The sequence below is a fragment of the Sycon ciliatum genome, chromosome 13, assembly GCF_964019385.1.
Source record: "Sycon ciliatum chromosome 13, ocSycCili1.1, whole genome shotgun sequence".
NCBI classification, from domain to species: domain Eukaryota; kingdom Metazoa; phylum Porifera; class Calcarea; order Leucosolenida; family Sycettidae; genus Sycon; species Sycon ciliatum.
This window is the reverse complement of record NC_088655.1, coordinates 15,861,207-15,884,154: the sequence shown is the minus strand read 5'-3', so window position 1 is coordinate 15,884,154 and position 22,948 is coordinate 15,861,207. Positions and strand designations below refer to the sequence as shown.

The 22,948-nt window shown below is 46.2% G+C and overlaps 1 protein-coding gene across 1 annotated transcript in view; it reads left to right on the top strand.

Moving 5' to 3' along the window:
- The window catches only part of LOC135829212 (uncharacterized), a gene marked incomplete in the record, with an annotated part of 78,857 nt that overhangs the window by 17,881 nt on the left and 38,028 nt on the right, over positions 1-22,948 (top strand). Inside the window, 3 exon segments of the mRNA XM_065341617.1 lie at positions 426-455; positions 8,252-8,299; positions 19,482-19,514. Coding sequence (XP_065197689.1) covers positions 426-455; positions 8,252-8,299; positions 19,482-19,514 — 111 coding nt within the window.

The following is a 22,948-nucleotide window of genomic DNA, read 5'->3' as shown; positions in this document are numbered from 1 at the left end:
TTGTGGATATTATAGAATATCTTGTAAGTTCTTGGTCTAAACATTGGCTCTCCATCCGAGTCTATCCATTTCTATCAGTTTGATTTAAAAAAAACGCATAGAGATGGCTCTGAGGTGTTCTCGAATGTGTGTGCATGTGTGAACGCCTGTTTGTGCGTGCAAGTGTGCGTGTATTTAAGCGCGCACACATCTGTGCATGTGTACATGTATGCGCATGCACGCGCGCGTGTATGTGTGTGTGTGTGTGTGTGTGTGTGTGTGTGTGTGTGTGTGTGTGTTTGTGTTTGTGTGCGTACCTGTGTGTGTGTGTATTTGGGGACTGTCATTGCGTAACCGACTGATCATGTAACCACAATGAGCACATGACTAAATGTTTCTTCCATCTTTTTTCTCCGCTATGTATAACTGTGCTGTTTCTCATGTAGCAATATGCTGGACCCCACCTGAGAATCCTCGTGAGTGATCTTTTCATTGACAACAGTTTGATGGATTCACTTTGTCATACAGTTTCGTGTTTCAGGTCCTCCCTTATTAGTAGCTAATCTCGTCATCAGAAAATTTATTTTATAACGAGACTTGTCTTGCGACAAGACTTGCAATTATACTCGTAGGTACAAGAAGCAATGGTTCGTAATTATTCTGAATGGGTTATCCTTAACACAACACAAATTATCGACAGCTTCAACTCGATATTAGATAATTGGAAACCCTGCAACACGGCTGTTCCTTAGGTGCAAGAAATCGTATATTTCTACAGATATACAGACCTATCAGGTAGTTTGGAACGGCAGCGAGGTGACAAAAATTTAGCGATGGCAATAAACAGAAGTTATTTCTTTGTCCAGCACCACTTTCTTTAGAATTTGTTCGTGACATCTCGATTATTCTCGATAAAACCTTAGTGAAATGACGCTTCAGCTGATTCTGTTTATTGCCATCCTTAAACTATTAGGTAGTGGCTTTCTATCAATGTGTTTGACCTTGGTCCTGCATGGACAAAACTATCTGAGCCTGCATCAGCAAAAACCATCACATGTGAAACATTTTCAAAAAATATTTTTGTGCTCCAAATTGATCCACAACTACTGATAACCAGTCTCAAGAACTTTTAGATCAATGACAGCACCGTAAATGGGCAAAAAATGCGGTACACCACATATCTGTACAAATGTTGGAAGTGGCATTTCTAAGCAAAAACAATGCAAAAAAGATGACAAATTACAAGAGGTGATAACCTTCACAGGCCGATTCCCCAAGTATCGAAAAAGTCTCACCAACCTCTTCTTCACATCAAACACCCTTCGCAAATAACGGTAACGCTATTTTTTTACGGTGCTGGTACCTTGATCGCCCATGCACATAGCGTTGAAGCTGCAGCGTAAAACCGTTATGGGGGGCTGATTTATCATTGTGACAAATGGTACGCTTTTTGCCCATGTGTTGCGTAGTGCGTATCCATTTCACCGTCTATCGGGTATATGAGTAGTCGGCTGAGTAAACCGCACTAAGAGCGAATTTTGATATAATGTCGGAATGAGCGAAAAACAAAAAGAGTTTTGAAAATTCGATTCGATTTTGAGCTCGCGTGCAGTCGATCGAGATGGCAGAAAAAGTTCTTGTCACCTTTGCTCTCACCTTGTTCAAGTGGCGGCGATTAGTTTGAAGAGGGCAGGAGAACATCAATCATGAGCAGTCAGTGATTAGTATCGATGCAGTCGGTCTGGACGACGCCAGCTTCACGGAGCTGCAGGATCTGGACGAGGACTTCTTCAGTCGATCCTGAGCAGAAGCGGCAGGTGTCGACAGCTCCGACTCAAGCTCCGACGACGACGACAATCCACCGGCAAAACGCTCCCGCCAGGCATCGACAGCAGCAGCCATCGCCGTCCACAGCAGTGGCGACGATGAGTAATTCTCTGAATTCGAAGAGAGCGGCAGCGATCAAGCATCTGGACAAGGCTAGTCTGAAAAAAAATACGTGTTGGCCCAGTTAGCTCGCAGCATTTTGCCAAAAGTAGTGCTGACGAGCGCAAGGACGTTTTGCTAATAGGTCAACGTAAACAGTTTATCGCATCATACACTAGTGTCCCTCCAGCACCTGGCCGAGGAAGGAGTTGCGGAGCTGCCTGCACACCAAGGCAACGAGCTAGAGCGCACACCATGGCATGCACTAACATAGGAAATTGTGCAAAAAAATTGTTCGTTTTGTGGAGGTGTATGCAAGTGTGCACTGCATGCCAAAACCAGCTGGACCTCACAGTCACCCGCATCAACCATCTGTATACATACCAGCAAGCCACAACAAGGTCATGTTGTACAAACAATGCAATGAAGTTCTAGAAGAAAGTGGTGTGCGTGAAGTCGGTTATCGTTCATTTCGGCAGGCGTGGAAGACGTATCTTCCCCATATCCGCGTCATGAACCTACCTGGAAAAAAGAAATCTCTCCTGTTCTCTCAACTGAACCTGGTCACGATCTCTCTTGGGCGTGGTTCATGTGATTGACTTCCTAGAATGGCCTGTCAACTCCACCAGCCGATTCTCAGAACAGCAACGGTGACATACATTTCCTGAAATGCTGAATTTGTATGTGCTATACTTCAAGTATTGATTTGGACCTAATTTTTTCTATTTTGTCATATGGACCCCACAGTCCCACACTTCGGCTGCAGAAGCGTCTAGTCATAGTAGATCAAAAAATTGACCCAAAAAGTCCTTATATAATAGGTTTACTCAGCCCATGTCTCATATATGGACCCAGAAATGGTTGCATCGCGTAAAAATATTTGCTATTCTCATGGCAACAGCATACTAAAAATGGCGTGCATCTTGCTAAAGTTCGAACCCAAATCTTGTTTTTTTCCCTGGCGGTAATACTGTTATAAAGTAACGTTTTTTTGCTAAGGGTGTCTATTATCATCTTTGTTCAGTGCTAACACCCACTTTCAGCAAGATACACAGCACGTTGAAGCACACACAACACATTGTCACAAAGCTACTCTTTATTGCAGCATGCTATGTATAGCTGCTCTTTTGCCTGATCTGAATTCCTGTTTACTTGTATTGTTACCTGATGATGTAGAACTGTTGTCATTTGCCAGTTACAGTAAAAACCTGGTTTAAAGCGACCACCCCACTGTGCAAGGAAAAGCGGTCGTTAAAGCCAGGTGGTCTTTAGAGCCAGTTCCCACAGTGTCTGTGTAGAACTGTCCGTGCATGGAAAAGCGGTCGTTAAGAGCAGGTGGTCGCTAAAACGAGAGGTCGCTTACACCAGCTTTTACTGTACCAAATGTTTGCGCCAAATAGCCCATGTTCTTTGTTGTGCATATTTCCCCGCATTCGCAAATAGGCACGAACATATTTGTTTCAATTGAATAACCACTGAACTTCAGTTATCATTTCGCAGTTTGTTACATAATTCATAAATTTTGTCATTTGACACTATGACATTGACATTATCACAATTATCAGGAAATGATTGGGATTGGCCATACAGACCTATTATTGACCTCGGATGGTGAGCCAATTTAATTATGATAAAAAAAAGAGAAGGACAAAATGTTACGAGTTATGACAAACTGTTCACCAACGTAACCAGATCTTATACAGTCAGCGAGTGCGACAAAATGGCACAAAACTGACAAAGGAGTACTGAGACATTCGGCGACCTGACACGTAGCTTCAACACTTCTCCAAGGCGCAAACCAACGACCTTCCAACTCGTAAGGCTCAGGTTCGGAAAGGTCCAAGAGACTCAGTACTCCTTTGTCAGTTTTGTGCCATTTTGTCGCACTCGCTAACGGGATAAGATCTGGTTACGTTGGTGGACAGTTAGTCATAACTCGTAACATTTTGGCCTTCTCTTTTTCACCATAATTTAATTAGGTCACCATCCGAGTTAAAATTATTATCAATTGAGCCTCCAAATAAAAAAAAGGGGGCTTATGTCATTTTGTGAACATTTTGAGTTATCTTTACCATGGCATTGCTGTACGCCAGCAGATCACTGTGTAAAACACCTAGGTCCAAACTCTTCGTCTTTCACAGCGTTATGGGTGTTTCAATAAGTGAATTATACATCGCTTTATGCGGAAAACTCAACTTTCAAATGCAGTTTTCTCAGTGCTGCGCGACACGACATAAGCCCCTGTTTTAGATCTAGAGGCTCAATTATTAATATTAATTATTAGTAGTAATCCTTCTGATGAGATGGCCACGAAAACATTCAAGGAACAAGCTTTTTTACGTTGAAACAAGTTTTGCTAGTGGTGTTTGTACTGAGTGCGCAGCTTACTCTATTTATTACATTAATTACATTTTATCTCCATGTAAGCTTTTTAATAATAATAATTATCATTAAGTTGGTTGCTCCAACGAGGAGCACACGCTTCTTGCCGAACTTGACACTTGACTGACTCACGACTGCCATCCGGAGCACACCAGGAGCACGTCGCACCTTCCGCTCGGCAAACCTGAAAGAAAGCACCACTCCCTGCTCAATACACAGTGTTTCGGGGAATTCACCCCTCATCAGTTGAGCTTGAGTAGGCTGAGGAAGATTGTGCCTGAAAAGCACCACTTATATACTGCTCTCCAGGCCAAACCATCACCAGGGATACAAACTTACAGAGACGCTTTGTTTCCAGCGCGACAAACACCTCGTGAAGCCCCAGGTAGCAGCGTGAGTCAGAGTCGCTCATGGAGTTGTGCTAAAGTCAAGTTCGGCAAGAAGCGTGTGCTCCTCGTTGGAGCAACCAACTTCATGACATTACCGCCGAAGTCGCAACTTCTAAGTTCATAATTATCATTATTATTATTATTTTGAAAGACAAGGTGACAGCACCGACGCAATCCACACAGTCAAGTACGGCAATCTGGTAACCGAACGTTTTCGTTCCCTTCTCATCATGGGTAAATACAGGGAATAATGGAAAAATGTCAAATACAGCAACTTATAGAGCAAAAGCATAGATTGAGAACTCACGCTATACGTGTGGAAAAAATAGAATTCAGCTGAACAAACAGTCAACATGCTTCTTCTCATTGATGTTTTCATTATGTTTTAGTCATATCTTCACCTTCAACCTGTTGTTGACTTGTTCAGCTGAATTCTATTTTTTCAACACGTATAGCGTGAGTTCTCTATGCTTTTGCTCTATAAGTTGCTGTATTTGACATTTTTCCATTATTCCCTGTATTTACCCATGATGAGAAAGGAACGAAAATGTTCGGTTACGAAATTGGCTTACTTGACTGTGTGGATTGCGTCGGTGCTGTCACCTTTTCTTTCGAAATTGGATACGCGTCCAATTTTTTCCTTGCATTATTTTTATTATCTTTATTATTTGCTTGTTCGCATTGACATCACCAAGCAAGCTTGGCTAGTCTTCGCATAAGCCAAATGAACTAAAAAAATGAGGAACGAGTGAGGCCAATGAGGGGAACACACACGTGCAACAGCAGAATAGGCGGCAAAAGGAATACAATTTAATAAGACAGTCCTAAAAACACATGAAATGTCAACTTCAACAATAAAACTCGAATTGGATGAACACAGCTATCATAACAGATGACAGCACAGGGTGGCAAAGCGACATAACACGCCCAGAGTATACATGAGAGTACAATTCTACTTATAGACTACAGCCGAGAACCAAGTAGTAGAAAGCTACACGACATGGGCACCGGTAAACCATTTTCACATGTACAGATGGGAAAAGGTTAGAAAGTTCAGGAAAAAGACATTACTTTCATGATACATTGGCAGGACTGGATGAACAAGGCAGACTCCAACATTCTGCAGCCGTTGCGTTGCCGGTTTGAGGTAGGCAGTTCCGTTACTGGAGCCGTATAGTACACGTCGTCGAGCTCGACTAGCCGCCGCCAACTAGTATGCGCAACCTTGGCCACACGCTCGCATCAGCTCCATGCCCGCGTTGACTGGACAAGCAAATATAAAAGTGCATGAGTACGTGTCTCTGCATCCATAGGAATTAGCTGTTCTACGATCCGTCGCTCACCCATCCTACAAGCACGTGCCTATACGCCCGCAAACATGACTTCCCAATTCGCTCAAAATCAGCCCCTTTTTTCATACACGCTCATGCGTTGTAAGATTATTGGTTGGAGGGAAACAGATCAGCACACAAGTGTAGACGCAAGACGATATTCGCCGCACCATCAGCCATGCTAGCCGCATTCTTAACCCAGCTGAACGACGCTACAGCCAGACAGGTGAACGGAGAGCTCTAGCCCTAGTCTAGCCCTGCGACAGGTTCAGATAGGACCTCCTGGCCCCACTGTTCACGCTGGTGGCAGATCCTCAGTCCGTAAAGGCTATCTACTCCCCAAAATCACGACCGTCGGCACATATGGAGTCATGGGTGCTCAGACTCCAGGAGTTACAGTTCAAAATTGAGTACGTTCCTGGCCGGCAAAACATCGCTGGAGCCCTGCCGCGGCTACCAAATGGTCCAGCACCAATGCCAGACGCAGATAAGCTCTGAAAATCGATCAAGAGCATCACACAATTCGCGTCGCCAGTTGCCTGAACAACAGTCCGCGACATAGAGCATCTGCGATGGATGCTGAGCTGCAACTGCTTTGCTCGTGCCTCCTATCTGATGACTGGAGTGAGGCACAAACCGCATATGCCGCTGCCTGCTATGAGTTCACCAGCGTAGGTTTCGTTTGTGATCAGAGGAACTCGTATAGTGATTCCAGCGTTGCTGACGAGTCAGGTACTGGCGCTAGCACACAAAGGGCACCAAGGTATCCGCAAGGAAAACACCAGTTACGAATGAAGATATGGGGCCCAACATCGACAAGGATCTACTGGCCAATGGCATATGGCAAGGTGGAGAGAGAGAGAACAGATCCATCATGAACACTCTTCACATCGCGCAGTTGGAAGGTAAGCCATTGAAGGCTGAACTCTGCTGCTTCTTGTTTGCTCATCGCACAACGCCACAGTCAGTTGCTGGTTGCCCATCTGCATTGCTCCTCTTTAAGCCAAGCTTCCAGCATTTGAAATGGTTAGCGATGTAGCCACTCAGGAAAAGCGAAATCATCAATCATTTGATTGACCATGAATAATAACAGTGATGAATGTCAGTTGAGAGAGAGACAGACAGACAGGGACGCCAATGCAAAGCACACACTGGCAGAGTATTCGAGCACGCAATGGCAACCACCCGTACGCAAGCGATCCGGCCGGGTGATTGAGTGCTCATGAAGGAGTAGTCCTTCGCCGGAAGGCCCAGTTCCTGAAGAAAGTGGAGTGGCCGGAGGAAATGCTAGCCTCAACAGATGCTGCAGCGGAAGAGTCTGCAAATGGACCGCCGTCCATGAACTAGCCTGTCATCTGTGATTCTGACTGATAGAATGAGAACTTTATTCTATTATCAGTCACTCCTTACATACACGTCACTGCGTTTCCTTACACTTTGGATCGGAGAAACGCACTGCGCATCTGCCGGTCTGGTTTTCTCTATTTAGCATGATTCGCTTCCTAGGCGATATAATATATTTTTCAACATAGTCATGATTTGATAGTCTGCATTCTGAAGAGGAGGAGGGATGCAGTGATCGTACACAGGATGTAGTTAAGGCACCATCTACGCGTGTAAGGTAATACTTGCAAGTAAAAACTAATCAATGTAGCTTTTCGGCTGTTTCCTTTTCATGTATATAATCTTCTCCTTCTTTTACCATGGTTGGCTATCATCCACATCTTCCCGTTTTGGCTGCCATCGGAAGCCATAAGATGTTGAATAAATAAATAAATAAGGTGTGATGTCTGCTCATCAAGATGGTACCTCTCTACTCTGTTATCTGTTGTGCATCAGCTAGCGATGTGTAGCTAGTTGGTTGTTTGCAAGACACTGTAAGGTCGTGCAGAGCAATATGGAGTGTGTGTGAGAAAGTTGTAGTCATCCATGCATCAGTACGCGATTTTCTAGAAACAGATCACAAAGTGTTGACAAGTATGTGTGTGTGTATTTGTGTGCATTTGTTTGTGTGTTTGTTTGTTTGTGTGTGTGTGCGTGCGTGCGTGCGTACGTGCATGCATGTGTGTGTGTGTGTGTGTGTGTGTGTGTGTGTGTGTGTGTGTGTGTGTGCATGTGTTTGCGGTCCGTCATTGCGGAACTGAGGTCGCACATGACTGATCACATTACCACAAAGTGCACATGACTGAGTGGCTCATCGATCCTTCTTCTATGCTCTGTGTAACTGTGCTGTTTCTTTACCAGCTTGCCTTTGTAAAAGAAGTCTACGGATCATTAAATAAATTGGATATCGTGAGTGATCTTTTCTTTCACAAAAGTATATTGTTTTCACTTTAGCATATCGTTTCATGTCATTTGGAATGTTTTGGAATTTTTTCAATCTGTTTGCATACCTATAAAATTGGTTATGAAAATAATAATGCTAGTGACGCAGTATACTGCAATAAGGGCCCGGTCACACATGCAGTCGAAAGTAGCGTATACGCTGAAGCGAGGTCGCAGGAGCGAAAAATGGCATGGCAACGGCGAAAAGCGGAACTTCCGCTTCAGCGGAAACTCCAATCCGCTTCCTCCAAAATTTTTCGAAGCGAGACTGTCGCTCCTGAGGTTTCGCTTCAGCGGAAAACACCGCGGTCTGCTGTATATGGACTTGCTACGAGAAATTTGTATGCGTATGATGTCCATGCAACAAAAATGTGTGCAAGGTACAGTGCATTTCAAAACTATAGACGCGTAGGGTTTTTGAAATATTTCAAATTTGGCTGGAACTTTTTGAGAATAGTTTTCGGAATATTGCTCAGGATCGCTCCACAATTACTCTCATATAATTTCTAAAGGATTGGATAACAGACGCCCAATTTGGAAAAATTTATGCACAAAGTGATCACAGATTTTACGTGGTATAGATGCTGGCATAACGGTTTTTGCCTAGGTACGCGTCTGTAGTTTTGAAATGGACTGTAGTCATTGACCTCGTCTATTCTCCGTACCGTATGCACCACAGTCCACTTTACTCTCATTTTCTGCCAAAGTAGGAGTTTGCCCTGTTTGTATGTGTGACCATACACAAGTGGTTCCGCTGGAGCGACACCAGGCTCGCTGCTGCAGAACCGTGTCGCCGAAGCGAAACCCCAATGCACGTGTGACCGGGCCGCCCCTAAGATACCGGGATATAGCTTTCGGCAATACTCCACTTTAATACATCCTCCACCCGTCATTGCCGTGCGCTCTTTGCCGAACCAATGCACGAAGCACAATACACAGTAGCACTGCAAGCACACTTCCGTTGGCAGCTGATTCAGTACGCTTCTGCACAGCTGTTTTGCTCCTTTTAAAAGCTTATCAGTAGAAGATTTTGAGTGATAATAGTGTGTAGAGCAATGGCCATGATATATTATAGCAGGAATGGCGCAGTTGCGTGTTTTCCACATAGAACAATGACAAGCGCAAGCTACTAAATGTGATAATCGCGTGAAAAGCGTACACGCTCATTTTCTGGAGGAACACACCACACAGTACAAGCGACGTAAACCTTACGCTGAAATGCCACTACGACTAATTGCAAGAAAGTGAGAGTAATGATGCCACTGGAAAGTACTGTCGTGGACATGGAAATCCAGTCGAATGACCGTGGCCGCCGCCGTCAGTGCAAACATAACGTTGCATGCACGGTGCACATGTTGATCGCATGCGAACGCATGGATGGCCAGCGCACTGGAGCCGCTTGACCTCGGACTGGATTTCCATGTCCACGACATTATGATGATGCTGTATTGTTTGTTGTGTGCAGGCGAGGCGAGACTCGCCGCCAAGATCTGCCAACACGACAGGCTCAGTTGCCTCTAAGGATTCAGACTGGACAACCCCCCCCCCCCCCCGTGGACGGGAGCAACAGCGGAAGTTCTCGCTGATGCCGATGTACACCGCAGAACCGGTAGCAGCGAGTGTGATACAAGCTGTAGTCTAGGAGCAGCTGCTGACAAACAAGAGGCTACCTGGCGCAGTCACTCCAGTCAGGCCTGCTTGGTCGACGTTTCGCACCGGCAGCTCAGTTTGATCAATCCTGTAGATGTGGCAAAAGGGTCCTGCTTCTCTCCTTCCTTCTTCACCGACTGGTCCTGCTTCTCTCCTTCCTTCTTCACCGACTGGTCTTGTCCACTCTGCGCTGCCACAGACCCTACACCGAAACTTCACCGATGATGTAAAACGTGGACCAAGCAGCCCTGACTGGAGTAAATGGGCCAGGTAGCCTCTCGTTTGTCAGCAGCTGCTCCTAGACCTGCTTGTATCACACTCGTGGCTGCCAGTTTTGTTGTGTAATCCGGTATCAGTGAGGACTTCCGCAGTTGTTCCCGTCCACAGGCGGACAGGTTGGTCTGAATCGTGAGCGGAAACCAACACTGTTGCGTTGGCAGATCTGGACGATGTAGTGACATACTATAAAAACCATTATACCGTACAGTGGTGGATAAAAGCCGGGTTTGCATCCAAGCACATCGCGGATAGAAGCCTGAAATCAAACGGGTCAAATGCATATAAGCCTGTCGCGCGTAGAAGCCTGGCTGCTATGCAAGCGCGGATCGGGTAGGTCAAGAGTGCATGCGCTATGTACGGTGCATAGTAAAACTGCCGCCATACCGGTAGTCAGTGGTAGATCTACGAGTGTCGCGCGTAGAAGCGTGCATACAAGCCTGGCAAAAAATATCAGTGGTGCATATAAGCATGGTTTGCATACAAGCCTGGTTTGCATTAAAGCCTGATGCAGAAAGCGGCTTGTGTGCTGATAAGCCCGGCTTGTATCCGCGACTTTACGGTACATGACGAAGTGCTTAAAGGGGAAGTAAGGCAAAAATCAAAATTTCACCAGTTGTAGTCTTCGGAGTGCTGAGTCGAATGGTCGTGGTCCGAGGAAGCTGAGACGCTCCCTTCCTACTTGAATCCCAATCGAACTCGCACACTTCCACCGAAACTGGGTGACTGCGCCCTACTAGATGGGGATTTGTATGCAAAATGTCACTAAAAGCGCCATTTCGTTCTTATAAAAGCACGGATGACCGCGATTGGCCCATATGTTGTAGTCTTTTGGACGCTGAGTCGACTGGTTTTGGTCCGAAAAGGCTGCGATGCAGCGTTCCTCCTTTATTCCCAATCGAACATGGTTGAACAAGCGGTCACGTGCTCCTGGGTGCCCAAATCACCTGGTCACCGCGCCAGCAGGCGACAACTTTCACACCAAGGTTCAACTCGAGTTCAACTCGAGTGACAGGACTGCACCCAAAAAAGGTCAAACAGGCTAGTAAGTTGTACCCTGCAGGCACGGTGACCAGGTGACTGGTGTACGCAGGAGCACGTGACCACTTGTTCAACCATGTTCGATTGGGAATAAAGGAGGAACGCTGCATCGCAGCCTTTTCGGACCAAAACCAGTCGACTCAGCGTCCAAAAGACTACAACATATGGGCCAATCGCGGTCATCCGTGCTTTTATAAGAACGAAATGGCGCTTTTAGTGACATTTTGCATACAAATCCCCATCTAGTAGGGCGCAGTCACCCAGTTTCGGTGGAAGTGCGCGAGTTCGATTGGGATTCAAGTAGGAAGGGAGCGTCGCAGCTTTCTCGGACCAAGACCATTCGACTCAGCACCCAGAAGACTACAACTGGTGAAAATTTGATTTTAGGGTATACTTCCCCTTTAAAGGGGAAGTGCATCGATTTTTCGAGTATGGTCCAGAAGAATGACAATTTGATATCGGTTCGAATGGCATATCTCTCGCTTCCATACGATAAGCCAAACTTGCCAAATCGCCAATTGTATACTCACGTTGCCATAGCGACCAGCGCAGTGATGACGTACGAAAGGCTTAGCTCCACCACAGAGAAGGTCGATCACTGCAGAATTTGGTCATTTTCAATTGGTTTATTGTATTCACGAAGTGAAAGAAGGGCTGTGTTCAATGCTGTAAGTGCAGTGAACTGTTTGTTAGTAGTCCTCTCGGTTGTGTACTGGGACGTGACACCGACAGGAGAAAGCTGGAGCGCGGAGACACCAGCAGACAAGCGAAAATAGTGACGAACAAAATGCTGAGATCTTGGTTGGGACAAATCAGACGTTCAGCATTTCCCCCAACCAAGGACCATGCCGTTTGCTCTTTCCACTTCCTGAAGATGAATGTGATGCTTCCTGGCCACTCTCCTATCTCTCGTAACATCTTCTGAAGCCAGGTGAGACGGCGGGTGGTGGAGATTGACGAATGAAATAATGTCGTAGGTTTGAAAGTTTGCTGAAAATGTCTCAGGAGAGACGGCGAATTCCAAGCATCTTTTCCTGGAGGAAACCATTTCCTAGGCACAGTCAGCCTAGGGAAATGCATGAGAAGGGCGACAAATAGTTCACGGCACTAACAGCATTGAACACAGCACTTCTTTCACATCGTGAATACAATAAGACAATTGAAAATGACCAATTTCTGCAGTGATCGACCTTCTCTGTGGAGGAGCTAAGCCTTTCGTACGTCATCACTCTGCTGGTCGCTATGGCAACGTGAGCATACAATTGGCGATTTGGCAAGTTTGGCTTATCGTATGGAAGCGAGAGATATGCCATTCGAGCCGATATCAAATTGACGCCCAATTTGGAAAAATTTATGCACAAAGTGATCACAGATTTTACGTGGTATAGATGCTGGCATAACGGTTTTTGCCTAGGTACGCGTCTGTAGTTTTGAAATGGACTGTAGTCATTGACCTCGTCTATTCTCCGTACCGTATGCACCACAGTCCACTTTACTCTCATTTTCTGCCAAAGTAGGAGTTTGCCCTGTTTGTATGTGTGACCATACACAAGTGGTTCCGCTGGAGCGACACCAGGCTCGCTGCTGCAGAACCGTGTCGCCGAAGCGAAACCCCAATGCACGTGTGACCGGGCCGCCCCTAAGATACCGGGATATAGCTTTCGGCAATACTCCACTTTAATACATCCTCCACCCGTCATTGCCGTGCGCTCTTTGCCGAACCAATGCACGAAGCACAATACACAGTAGCACTGCAAGCACACTTCCGTTGGCAGCTGATTCAGTACGCTTCTGCACAGCTGTTTTGCTCCTTTTAAAAGCTTATCAGTAGAAGATTTTGAGTGATAATAGTGTGTAGAGCAATGGCCATGATATATTATAGCAGGAATGGCGCAGTTGCGTGTTTTCCACATAGAACAATGACAAGCGCAAGCTACTAAATGTGATAATCGCGTGAAAAGCGTACACGCTCATTTTCTGGAGGAACACACCACACAGTACAAGCGACGTAAACCTTACGCTGAAATGCCACTACGACTAATTGCAAGAAAGTGAGAGTAATGATGCCACTGGAAAGTACTGTCGTGGACATGGAAATCCAGTCGAATGACCGTGGCCGCCGCCGTCAGTGCAAACATAACGTTGCATGCACGGTGCACATGTTGATCGCATGCGAACGCATGGATGGCCAGCGCACTGGAGCCGCTTGACCTCGGACTGGATTTCCATGTCCACGACATTATGATGATGCTGTATTGTTTGTTGTGTGCAGGCGAGGCGAGACTCGCCGCCAAGATCTGCCAACACGACAGGCTCAGTTGCCTCTAAGGATTCAGACTGGACAACCCCCCCCCCCCCCCCGTGGACGGGAGCAACAGCGGAAGTTCTCGCTGATGCCGATGTACACCGCAGAACCGGTAGCAGCGAGTGTGATACAAGCTGTAGTCTAGGAGCAGCTGCTGACAAACAAGAGGCTACCTGGCGCAGTCACTCCAGTCAGGCCTGCTTGGTCGACGTTTCGCACCGGCAGCTCAGTTTGATCAATCCTGTAGATGTGGCAAAAGGGTCCTGCTTCTCTCCTTCCTTCTTCACCGACTGGTCCTGCTTCTCTCCTTCCTTCTTCACCGACTGGTCTTGTCCACTCTGCGCTGCCACAGACCCTACACCGAAACTTCACCGATGATGTAAAACGTGGACCAAGCAGCCCTGACTGGAGTAAATGGGCCAGGTAGCCTCTCGTTTGTCAGCAGCTGCTCCTAGACCTGCTTGTATCACACTCGTGGCTGCCAGTTTTGTTGTGTAATCCGGTATCAGTGAGGACTTCCGCAGTTGTTCCCGTCCACAGGCGGACAGGTTGGTCTGAATCGTGAGCGGAAACCAACACTGTTGCGTTGGCAGATCTGGACGATGTAGTGACATACTATAAAAACCATTATACCGTACAGTGGTGGATAAAAGCCGGGTTTGCATCCAAGCACATCGCGGATAGAAGCCTGAAATCAAACGGGTCAAATGCATATAAGCCTGTCGCGCGTAGAAGCCTGGCTGCTATGCAAGCGCGGATCGGGTAGGTCAAGAGTGCATGCGCTATGTACGGTGCATAGTAAAACTGCCGCCATACCGGTAGTCAGTGGTAGATCTACGAGTGTCGCGCGTAGAAGCGTGCATACAAGCCTGGCAAAAAATATCAGTGGTGCATATAAGCATGGTTTGCATACAAGCCTGGTTTGCATTAAAGCCTGATGCAGAAAGCGGCTTGTGTGCTGATAAGCCCGGCTTGTATCCGCGACTTTACGGTACATGACGAAGTGCTTAAAGGGGAAGTAAGGCAAAAATCAAAATTTCACCAGTTGTAGTCTTCGGAGTGCTGAGTCGAATGGTCGTGGTCCGAGGAAGCTGAGACGCTCCCTTCCTACTTGAATCCCAATCGAACTCGCACACTTCCACCGAAACTGGGTGACTGCGCCCTACTAGATGGGGATTTGTATGCAAAATGTCACTAAAAGCGCCATTTCGTTCTTATAAAAGCACGGATGACCGCGATTGGCCCATATGTTGTAGTCTTTTGGACGCTGAGTCGACTGGTTTTGGTCCGAAAAGGCTGCGATGCAGCGTTCCTCCTTTATTCCCAATCGAACATGGTTGAACAAGCGGTCACGTGCTCCTGGGTGCCCAAATCACCTGGTCACCGCGCCAGCAGGCGACAACTTTCACACCAAGGTTCAACTCGAGTTCAACTCGAGTGACAGGACTGCACCCAAAAAAGGTCAAACAGGCTAGTAAGTTGTACCCTGCAGGCACGGTGACCAGGTGACTGGTGTACGCAGGAGCACGTGACCACTTGTTCAACCATGTTCGATTGGGAATAAAGGAGGAACGCTGCATCGCAGCCTTTTCGGACCAAAACCAGTCGACTCAGCGTCCAAAAGACTACAACATATGGGCCAATCGCGGTCATCCGTGCTTTTATAAGAACGAAATGGCGCTTTTAGTGACATTTTGCATACAAATCCCCATCTAGTAGGGCGCAGTCACCCAGTTTCGGTGGAAGTGCGCGAGTTCGATTGGGATTCAAGTAGGAAGGGAGCGTCGCAGCTTTCTCGGACCAAGACCATTCGACTCAGCACCCAGAAGACTACAACTGGTGAAAATTTGATTTTAGGGTATACTTCCCCTTTAAAGGGGAAGTGCATCGATTTTTCGAGTATGGTCCAGAAGAATGACAATTTGATATCGGTTCGAATGGCATATCTCTCGCTTCCATACGATAAGCCAAACTTGCCAAATCGCCAATTGTATACTCACGTTGCCATAGCGACCAGCGCAGTGATGACGTACGAAAGGCTTAGCTCCACCACAGAGAAGGTCGATCACTGCAGAATTTGGTCATTTTCAATTGGTTTATTGTATTCACGAAGTGAAAGAAGGGCTGTGTTCAATGCTGTAAGTGCAGTGAACTGTTTGTTAGTAGTCCTCTCGGTTGTGTACTGGGACGTGACACCGACAGGAGAAAGCTGGAGCGCGGAGACACCAGCAGACAAGCGAAAATAGTGACGAACAAAATGCTGAGATCTTGGTTGGGACAAATCAGACGTTCAGCATTTCCCCCAACCAAGGACCATGCCGTTTGCTCTTTCCACTTCCTGAAGATGAATGTGATGCTTCCTGGCCACTCTCCTATCTCTCGTAACATCTTCTGAAGCCAGGTGAGACGGCGGGTGGTGGAGATTGACGAATGAAATAATGTCGTAGGTTTGAAAGTTTGCTGAAAATGTCTCAGGAGAGACGGCGAATTCCAAGCATCTTTTCCTGGAGGAAACCATTTCCTAGGCACAGTCAGCCTAGGGAAATGCATGAGAAGGGCGACAAATAGTTCACGGCACTAACAGCATTGAACACAGCACTTCTTTCACATCGTGAATACAATAAGACAATTGAAAATGACCAATTTCTGCAGTGATCGACCTTCTCTGTGGAGGAGCTAAGCCTTTCGTACGTCATCACTCTGCTGGTCGCTATGGCAACGTGAGCATACAATTGGCGATTTGGCAAGTTTGGCTTATCGTATGGAAGCGAGAGATATGCCATTCGAGCCGATATCAAATTGTCTTTCTTCTGGACCCTACTCGAAAAATCGATGCACTTCCCCTTTAATCTAACGAGTTAATGCGGAGAAATCTGTGGATGAAATAGAAATCGTTACACAGAAATCGATACATATACTGTCGTCCTATTGAGCGTTGAGAATGAGTGAGAATCGGTACCTTTGGTACACGTAAACGCGTCAATTTTGGGAAATCGGTATACAGTCAACTTCGCTAATAACGACTGCGGGCAAATAACGACAATTCGCAAATAACGACAGAATTTCCATGCCCAGAGCAAAGTCCCATCTTACTGTAATACATATTAAAATGAGACTTCGGGTATAAGGACACTTCGCGAATAAGGACACTTTTCTGACGCCCCGCCGAGTGTCGTCATCAGCGAAGTTGACTGTATTGTGTGCCTCGTTAAAATAATGACTTTTACCGTAGTGTAGTATCTGGGAAATCTCGCATCAAGCCGGCAGTTGAACTTGAAAATGAAAGAGGAGCACGTTGCACCTTCGACTTGGCAAACCTGCAAGAAAGCACCACTCCCTGCCCAATACAAAGCTGTTATGGGAAATGCAGGTGGGGTTGACGATGAAAGAGAGACAGAAAAAAGGAAAACATTTCACTCTAGTTAGCTGGCTCCAAACGAAAATACGTGGAGGAACGTAGTGGACAAGGAGAATGTCGAAAAGGATGACTGTTTTTACAGCCCAGCTACCTCAGGAAAATGGTCATGATGCTGGACAATCAAAGCAATGGGTCCTGAGCTAGCTTTCTTGTTTTGTAGTTGTGTGAGGTAGGTGTGTACTCACGTGATTGGAGTGCCACAGGACAGCTCAACCATGACACATGATTAAGCATCAGCCCAGCTAAATGTGCAAAAAACAGGCATGGGTAGAGTGAGTGTTAAGATGACATTGGACAAGATGAGAAAGAAAACAAGAGAGAGAGAGTGTGTGTGTGTGTGTTTGTATGTGTGTGTGTGTGTGTGTGTGTGTGTGTGTGTGTGTGTGTGGCAATTGCAAAGACTCCGGATGATCTCGTGGAGTGTAACAACAACAAAGTCACCTGCAAGGTTTGCAACCGATCATTCACTGCTCGTGGGATTCACCGTCACAAGTGCTCAGCTGTACGGTCCTTACCTGTTGCCCAGCAGCCTGGGGCCCGTCACTGTGGAGTTTGTGACCGCTGGTTTCAAAGCGCTGGCGGTTTTGCAGTTCATCGTTGTGTGGAGCGTCAGACATCGGACGAAATACCAGCTGTTTCAACGAGATGCAGCCTGAATTTGGACTGCTGCCAGCACCATTGCTCGATCTGTGATCGCTGCATGAAGAGTCAGGCTGGTTTTAACCGCCATAATTGTACTCGAGGCAAACGACTGCGAAAGGACCAGAGGACTAATCTGCCCATTCAATGCAGCATATGTAACGAACGATTCTCCCGCCCGCAGGACCTCACCCGCCACCGAAGACAGAAACACTAGCTATGTGTAGAACGGTCCCCTTTCACCTCAATTATTCTCCTTGTTTCTTTTTTCTCGCTGTTGTCTCCCGCTTCTGGGAGCGACGTGGCCATTTTGTGGCAGTTGTACATAGTAGTAGTGTGTGTGTGTGTGTGTGTGTGTGTGTGTGTGTGTGTGTGTGTGTGTGTGTGTGAGAGAGAGAGAGAGAGTGTGTGTGTGTGTGTGTTTGTGTGTGTGTGTGTGAGAAAGAGAGAGAGAGAGAGTGTGTGTGTGTGTGTGTGTGTGTGCGTGTTGTGTGTGTGTGTGTGTGTGTGTGTGTGTGTGTGTGTGTGTGTGTGTGTGTGTGTGTGTGAGTGTGTGAGAGAGAGTGTATGTGTGTGTGTTTGTGTGTGTTTGTGTGTGTGTGTGTGTGTGTGCGTGTGTGTGTGTGTGTGTGTGTGTGTGTGTGTGTGTGTGAGAGTGTGTGTGTGTGTGTGAGATAGATAGATAGATAGATAGATCGATGGAGAGAGAGAGAGAGAGGGGGGGGGGGGGAGAGGAAGAGAGAGAAAGAAAGAGAAAGAGAAGGAAAGGGAGATAGACAGATGAACAGATAAACAGACAGACACACATAGACAGACACACATACAGGCAGGCAGGCAGGCAGGCAGGCAGGCAAACGAAATAGTGAAGGAAGGTTCGATGGACTTCTTGTGTGCTCTGGTTGGAAGTCCTGAGTTAGTCAAGTGTCAAGTCAAGCCGGTGGGAAACCGTGGCAAGTCAAGCCGGTGGGAAAGTGTGAGCTCTAGTGTACTAGCCAGCAACTTCTTTATAAAGAGATCTGAATCGGAAGAATTATACGTGATTTTGTCAGCTGCAACAAAAGTAGATTACATTGGACAGTGGGTGTACACAAAGTATGTTGGCTTACCAATAATTCAAAGGATCAGTCGGGGAGTTCTCCCAAGCAATTCAAAATCTTACCAATAAACTATTATTTTTCACCAGGAGAAAAACCTATGCACATCCCTACGAATATAATGGAGAGGGAATGGGTTTTGACATTGACATAAGACAGGACTGCTATGGGAATGCAGGGCTAAAATAGGAACCGAATAGGCACTGCTGCATCCCACATTTATATCCCAAAGACATTTCTATCAGTTTGAATAACATGTATGTACTTTGAAGGTGAAACACGTAGAGAGGCCCTGAGCTGCCTTCGGATGTGTGTACGTGTGTGTGCAAGTGCATGTGCATGCGTGCATGTGCACATGCGTTCGAGTGTGTGCACAACTGCACGCCCATACATACATGTGTGTGTGTGTGTATATGTAGGTGTGCGTGTGTGTGTATGTATGTATGTGTGTGTATATGTAGGTGTGCGTGTGCGCGTGTGTGTGTATGTATGTATGTGTGTGTGTGTGTGTGTGTGTGTGGGTGTGTGTGTGTGTGTGTATGCGTGTGTGCGTGTGCGCGCACGCGTGCGTGTATGTGTTTGTGTGTGTATGTGGGTGGTCAGTCATTGCGTAACCAACTGGCTATTGTCACACATGACTGATCACGTGACCACACTATGCCCCTGACTGAGTGTTTTTTCGGTTTTTCTCTTCTGCTCTGTATAACCCTGCTTTATCTCTTGTAGAAACGTTATGACGACATGCTGAAAGCCCATGTTGTGAGTGAACTTTTTTTTAAATAGTAAACTTTACTGTAAATTACAGGCCATGCGATAAGAAATCATGGTTGTTCTGCCATAATGTCCTGACACTTCTTCAATTGGTCAGACATGCCAGCATATACCATTTTGCCACACATGGCTTTGAAAAAGAGGGCCCAAGAGGTACAAGGTACGCTACAATAGAGAGGTTCCGGAGTACGATTTTTCGTGCCAAAATCCGTAGAGGCGCTACGGATTTTTTATACGTCGTTTTCGAGCAGTGAAATGTTCCGGAGTACGGAACTTATGTGTTTGCCGTCATTGCCTAGGTGACGATCGCAAACACGTCACATTCCTGCGCCATGCCTTTTTATTTTGAAAATTTGTACCGAAATTAAAACTACCCGCCGAAAATCGATGTTTCTCGTACCAAATTTGTACGCGAAAAAATCTTTCTGCACCCGATGATGCAAAATCTCCATACGAAACATGGTTCGTATGAAAGCCAGTCCACACGGATTCTCCGTGCCGAAAAATCGTATGGAGCACGCCTCGAAAAAATCCGTAGAGCCCATACAGATTTTGGCACGGAAAATCGTACCCCGGAACCTCTCTACTATCCACTAACACAACCAGTTAAAATCTTTTAGGACGCATCACGCAGCTTCATAAGTAAAAAATTGGTTGTGAGCAACACTAGCTCACACTCAAATCACTGCTTTTCACCAGAAAAATACAAAATATTTTTCTGGTGAAAAGCAGTGATTTGAGTGTGAGCCAGTGTTGCTCACAACCAATATTTTACAACCAGTTAGTTTACAATAAGTGAGCTCATGCGATAACGTTGCATGGCACTGAGCAACGCGGGTACTGACGTCCTACACCTAACTGGTGGTGTTAGTGGATATTATAGCAGGACTTGTAGCTCTTTGCTCCTCTTCTTCTTATAAATTACTTCTTGGCTCTCCACCCGAGTCTAAGTATGGCTGTGAAAGGTGACGTCTTCAAATTTCTCACCCAACCATGAAAGACTCCGAGAACGTTTTGGACGAACAACTTTTCTATGCGAACCGCACCCAAAACTTGAATCTAAGCACTTCACCCCTGCGCGATCGTCTTTGCATCTGTGATACTCCAACGAAATGGATGTCGAAAGGTCCTTGTCCCGGTCAGCAGTCCACTTGTCACGAATGCCCACTCGCACAGCACGGATTCTTGTCTGAAAGTTCAAACTCAATTTCCAACATACTTTGGTTCTACTTTACCGATGTTGAAGATCTTGGATTCGTTTGAAAGCTCCTGATGACAGAAATACAATGAGACCAAACTCGCCAAGAGCACTACTCATTGTCCGCCACGATGCATTCCAAACGCGAATGATGTTCCAGATTTACTTAATCTAGCTCGGAACTAACTGCTCACATCTTTGTAAGTGGAAGCGTACCTTGCCATGGCTTTGCGCCATGTACGGAGCATATAGGGCACGCAGATCACAAGGGAAAATATGGGTGTTCTGTGTACTGCGATTCAGCTAGCTTGCGCTGTTGAATTGCCAAACAGAAAAGACGGGGAATGTGAAAAGAAGGAGCTAGTTGTTGGACCTGGAGTAGCATTTTTTTGCTTAGCATAGAACAGGGCTGTAGATCTAGATTTTAACTAAAATTATTTTTGCACATGCGTATGTGTGCATGCATACCCATCTAACTATACAGTCCTGTGCGCTTCTATGAACAACGGTGAAGTTTCTAGAATTTTTGTGTACAGTCAACTTCGCTAATAAAGACTGCGGATGTAACGACAATTCGCGAATAACGACAGAATTTCCATGCCCAGAGCAAAGTGACTTTAAGTCCTATCCAGCTGTAATAATACACATGATGAGACTTCGCGAATAAGGACACTTTTCTGATGCTCCGCTGAGTGTCGTTATAAGCGAAGTTGACTGTAGTTAAGCTTTCTCGAAATGAGATTTTGCGACTTTGGCGGTAGTTGTAGAAGAAGGTGGCTGCTCCAAATGTTGCAGCTCGCGCTTCCTGCCGACTAACTCACACTTGACTGACCCAAGACTGCCGTCTGGGGCACACGTGAAGAATGCCAGGCCGTCTACCCGGCAAACCTGCAAGAAAGCTCCACTCCCCCCTGCTCAATACACAATATTTCGAGAATTTACTCCTCATCAGTTGAGTTGAGTTGCGCATCGGTTTTACTGGAAAGAAAAACTTTTCATGGCTCATTTTTGTTGTGGTCCTTTGGTTTATTTCGTTTTGTTTTCCGTTCTCCTTTTCACTCAGTTGGACTGTTTTGGTTGCACATGCAGTTTATGCATGCACCATGGAACGGTTACGTCATTGTCATGCATTATGTTTTGTTTGCGCGCACGCTCACACTCTGCCATGTTTGTCTTTTTCTTCAGTTTCCAGTTTACCTCGTCGTGTCCGATCTTCTTGTTTGTCCGTCTCCGTCTTGTCGAACAATTGTGTAAAACTTTAGTTCAGTTTCGTTGCTGTGTGTGGTGGATCGGATGGGCAGGGAGGCTGGGCCCCTGACGCCTGGACAACATGCGAGGATGCACGAAACGTTGAGCTTGAGTAGGCCGAGGAAGATTGTGCTTGGCTGGAGAGCACCACGTAGATGTATATACAGTTAACTTGGCTAATAACGACTGCGGATATAACGACAATTCGCGAATAACGACAGAATTTCCATGCCCAGAGCAAAGTCCCATCTACATCTAACTGTAATACATATAATGGGACTTCGGGTATAACGACACATCGCGAATAAAGACACTTTTCTGATGCCCCACCGGGTGTCGTTATAAGCAAAGTTGACTTTAGTGCTTTCCAGGTGCAAACATCCCCAGCGATACAAACACACAGAGACGATCCGTTTCCAGTGCGATAAATACCTCGGGAGCACCATGCAGCAGCGTTAGTAAGCTCTGCACACGGATGGCCCGGCATTCTTCTCTAGTGCTCCAGACAACAGTCATGAGTCGGTCAAGTGTCAGCCAGTCGGCAGGAAGCGTGAACTCAAATGTTTGGAGCTACCACCTTCTCACACCTTTTTTCGGCTTTTTATACAATTTTTTAATAGAGATAAGAAAAATAGTAAACCCAGTCATCCACAGACACCGAACTACATTGAGTTCATTTCAAACGTTTTCTTGTGGCTATCTTCAGGAAATGATCATAATACTGATTTTCAAAAAGAGCTAAAAAGAGGCATCATGTTATATTGTCAAAAGGGGGACATTTCAATGTAACAAAACATCAACAAGGGCCCCCGGACCCCACCTACTCATGGGGCCACACCAATGTCGAATACCTTCCGACGCCCATGAAAAAAATGGTCATGATGCTGGACAATCAAAGTAAAGGTCGCTACTGGACAACCAAAGCAAAGAGTCCTGAGCTAGCATTCTTCTGTTGCATGTGTGGTAGTCACTATGA